The sequence below is a fragment of the Alligator sinensis genome, unplaced genomic scaffold (assembly GCF_000455745.1).
Source record: "Alligator sinensis unplaced genomic scaffold, ASM45574v1 scaffold215_1, whole genome shotgun sequence".
Classification (NCBI taxonomy): domain Eukaryota; kingdom Metazoa; phylum Chordata; order Crocodylia; family Alligatoridae; genus Alligator; species Alligator sinensis.
This window is the reverse complement of record NW_005842259.1, coordinates 135,031-138,530: the sequence shown is the minus strand read 5'-3', so window position 1 is coordinate 138,530 and position 3,500 is coordinate 135,031. Positions and strand designations below refer to the sequence as shown.

The following is a 3,500-nucleotide window of genomic DNA, read 5'->3' as shown; positions in this document are numbered from 1 at the left end:
CTTTCCCTCTTTCTGCTGCTCACAGTTGGGAGCCAATTGAGAAATACATCAATGAGCAATATGAAAAGTTTCTGAAGGAGGAAGTGAATATTGCGAGGAAGAAACGAATCCCAGACACGAGAGTCCACTGCTGCCTCTACTTCATTTCTCCCACAGGTCACTCGTATGTATCCCAGTGATGCATGGGTCATTTTTGTTGATCTGTCCCATTCATCCTTTCTCTGTACCATCACATCCTGGTCTGCCTTTGTTTTATCCCCCCATGGGACATCCTGATACTGAAGGTTCAAAAGAAAAGGTCTTGGATGAGATAGCCAGGACAGGTGCCACTCCTTAGGTTTTCTAAGCAAAGAGCAAAAAAAAAGTTAAAGAGCTCTAGCAATGGGGTCTAGTTGAGGGTATTAAAAGAAGCTTTCATCCCTCAGTCCAAGAAGGGCAAAGAGGTGATGTCCTGCCATTATGGGTAATGTAGTAAAATAACTCTTCCAGTTTCCTTTCTCATGGGTTACAGCTTGCGACCTTTGGACCTGGAGTTCATGAAACACCTCAGCAAAGTAGTAAACATCATCCCTGTTATCGCCAAGGCAGACACCATGACCCTGGAAGAAAAGATTGAATTCAAGCAAAGGGTGAGTACCACAAAACATCTGAGGCAGAGTCTCCCTCTGTCCTTTTATGAAGGTGGAAGATGTGGGATGTATTCCTTCTGCTGATCTCTCAGACACACTGGCTGCATCTACACATGCACTTTACTGTGGAGTAGACTAGCTGCAGAGTAAAGCGTCACCATCTACACAGGCAGTGGTACTAGGCCACAGTAAACTAATTTACACTGATCAGGAACAGTACTATCTTACACTGGGATAATTTTACTGTGATTAAACATATGTGTAGACACTGACCGCGGCCATAAATTGCGCCTGGACAGCCCAGTCAGTAGGGTCCAAGCTCCTGCCTGCTGCCTAGCCACATGGCTCGGCACTTTCAGCACCCTTGTGCCCCAGCCAGCTCCTTGACTGCCTAACACCACCACCCAGACCCTGGGGCTGACCCCCATCCCCCTGCCAGCCTGGGCTTGCTCTGCCCCGGCTCAAATTGTTGCTGTCCTGGGTGCATGTGTAGACGCTGCACCTGGGAGTAGTTTACTTCACCTAAAACTGCTCTGGAGTTTATTGCTTTGCATCAATTGCACGTGTAGATGCATCCATGGGTACTTTCCTTCATGCTTCAGCACCCCTCTCAGCTGATGTTACAGGATCCAGTGCTGGATTCACTGACTCAGACTTCAGTTATGCTGTAACTGTAACAAAACCTGATCATAGCTCTGTAGTGTGTTACAGTGTGGGGTGCGATGCTGTGTGGTAACTATGACAGTGCTCAGGCGGCAGTGGATGGCCCAGGTCACTCAGACTTGTATGGGAAAAGCCAGCTTGGCTGTTGGAAAAATCACAGCAACACAGCTGTTTCCAAGGTACCATGTGTCAGGGTTTCAGGGCTAGCTCAAAGCCAAAGTCTGCCCTAGCTGGGGCTAATGAGGTAAGAGCAGGCTGAACTACCCTTTTCTGCCATGCCTGGGGAAGCATGGGGTTGGCTACTGGGAACTGCACCAAAGATTGAATCCCTGTGTTGGCTGTAGGACTCAGGAAACACAACATGTAGTTCTCCTTGCTCCTGGTGCTGGCTGGTCTCTATCCACAGTGCTGTTGGGGAGGGACCCTCCAAAGCACAACCTGCCCACTTGCTTCCACTTGCACACACCAAACCTGGAAATGCAGCTGTGAAACTGCTCCATGGGTGCTCCTTGAAGCTACTTTCCAGCCTGCTAGCAGCAGAGGCTTTGAAAAAGCTAGGGAGAGGTGTGCCTGACATTCACAGATTTCTGAATTTGGCATATGCAAGTGGAAGCGAGTGGGTGAGGTGTACTCAGGAGCTGGGGACACAGTGTAGGCATTCCCTATACTATTCTTGCTCCAAACACTTGCTTGCTTCCTTGATTCTTGTTCTAGGTCCTGGTTTTCAGCTTGCCTACTGGTTCGGACCTTTGATTTGCTCCTGGCCCTCAATATGGACCCAAATTAGTAGTCCAGAGTGCCCACACTGGTGCAGTTACACCCTGCACATGTTACAAGATGATCATTTCAAGAATGTGCTTGTCCTTTAAATCAGTGGTGGCCAACCTGTGGCACAAGTGCCATGAACAACTTGGGCAGCCTTTGCGTGTCACCCAGCAGATCAGGAGAGGACAGGCAGCACAGCAGCCAGCAGAGCAGGAAGCAGAAAACAGAAGAGGAAAGTAGTCAGGGAGTACAGAGCAGAGAGTTAAAAGCAGAGCAGATCATGCAGAAGAAAGGGATCAGAGTAGCACATGGGGAGGGCACGAGGCTAACTTGTGGCATGCCTGCCCAAAAGTTTGGCTCCCACTGCTTTAAATGAACCTTTGCAAAACATCAGCTAGCCATAGCAAACCTGTCCTAGGGAACCCCAGCTCAGCTCTAAGGTAGAGGAGAGTGTGGTGACCCACTCTGATCCCCTTTGGCTGACTTCTGTCATGTGACTAAGTTATTAATTCTTTGTAATCATGATGTATGTCTAGTAACTGGGTTAGGGCATAAACCCAGTTCACTGGTGGCGGGGAAGCACCCCATGTCGACTGCAGCAGGGAGTGCCCGCATACTCTGTGCAGTGGGAGTATGCTCAGGGAGCCCATGGCCCTTTCTGGTGCAACCTCTGTAGCACATGGCCCCCTCTGGTGTGACCCAGGGGATGTGCAACCCCTGGCCTTTAAAAAGTTGGGCAGCCCTGATTTAATACTTCTGTTGCTTTTCACTTTAAAACGTTTCCCTGGACAGGTGCGCAAAGAACTAGAGGTGAATGGGATCGAGTTTTACCCTCAGAAGGAGTTTGATGAGGACCTGGAGGATAAAACAGAGAATGACAAAATCAGGGTAGGATGTCCTTTGGCATGGCTGTGGGCTGGGGAGGTATTGGAATTTATGGAGTTCAAACTAGTGACAGATCACTCCGGTTTCTAAAGTGAGAGCCAGGGGAAAACTGGCTGTGAATGTAATGTATTCTCACTGGTGCTTCACAACCAGCAGGGAGGGTGGGTCATTTCATCTTTTGTTCTTTTATTTGCTTTGTCCCCATTTCTGTTATCACCATGGTGCACTGTGATGGCTGAGCTGACAGGGATGTTTGCTCCCCTTCATCTTGCTTGAACACAGCTTTGGTTTGGGTTGGATGAAGGAAGAGAGGACTAGAAGGGACCTCATGGGTCAGAGCGTCCAGTCTCCCCCCATTCCAGGAAACCATGTCATAATACCTTTTTCACAAACTGATCAAATCCATCTAAAAAGTAGGTAGTTTTATTGCCCTCCACTACCCCTTTTGGGTGACTGTTCCAGAACCTCTCTGATCTAATGGTTCCAAAACCTCCTTCTAATTTCCAGCCTAATTTTTTGTAAGGCCCTTTTATACCCATTTATTCTCATGGCAACATT

At 48.5% G+C, this 3,500-nt stretch overlaps 1 protein-coding gene across 3 annotated transcripts in view; it reads left to right on the top strand.

Annotated features, from left to right (window-relative positions):
• SEPT3 (septin 3) overlaps window positions 1–3,500 on the top strand; it is a 23,707-nt gene that overhangs the window by 17,039 nt on the left and 3,168 nt on the right. For all 3 annotated transcript variants that reach the window (XM_025208890.1, XM_025208891.1, XM_025208892.1), the window contains exons 5-7: window positions 26–163; window positions 512–629; window positions 2,850–2,945. In XM_025208890.1, coding sequence (XP_025064675.1) covers window positions 26–163; window positions 512–629; window positions 2,850–2,945 — 352 coding nt within the window. The remainder of the gene's footprint in view (window positions 1–25; window positions 164–511; window positions 630–2,849; window positions 2,946–3,500) is intronic.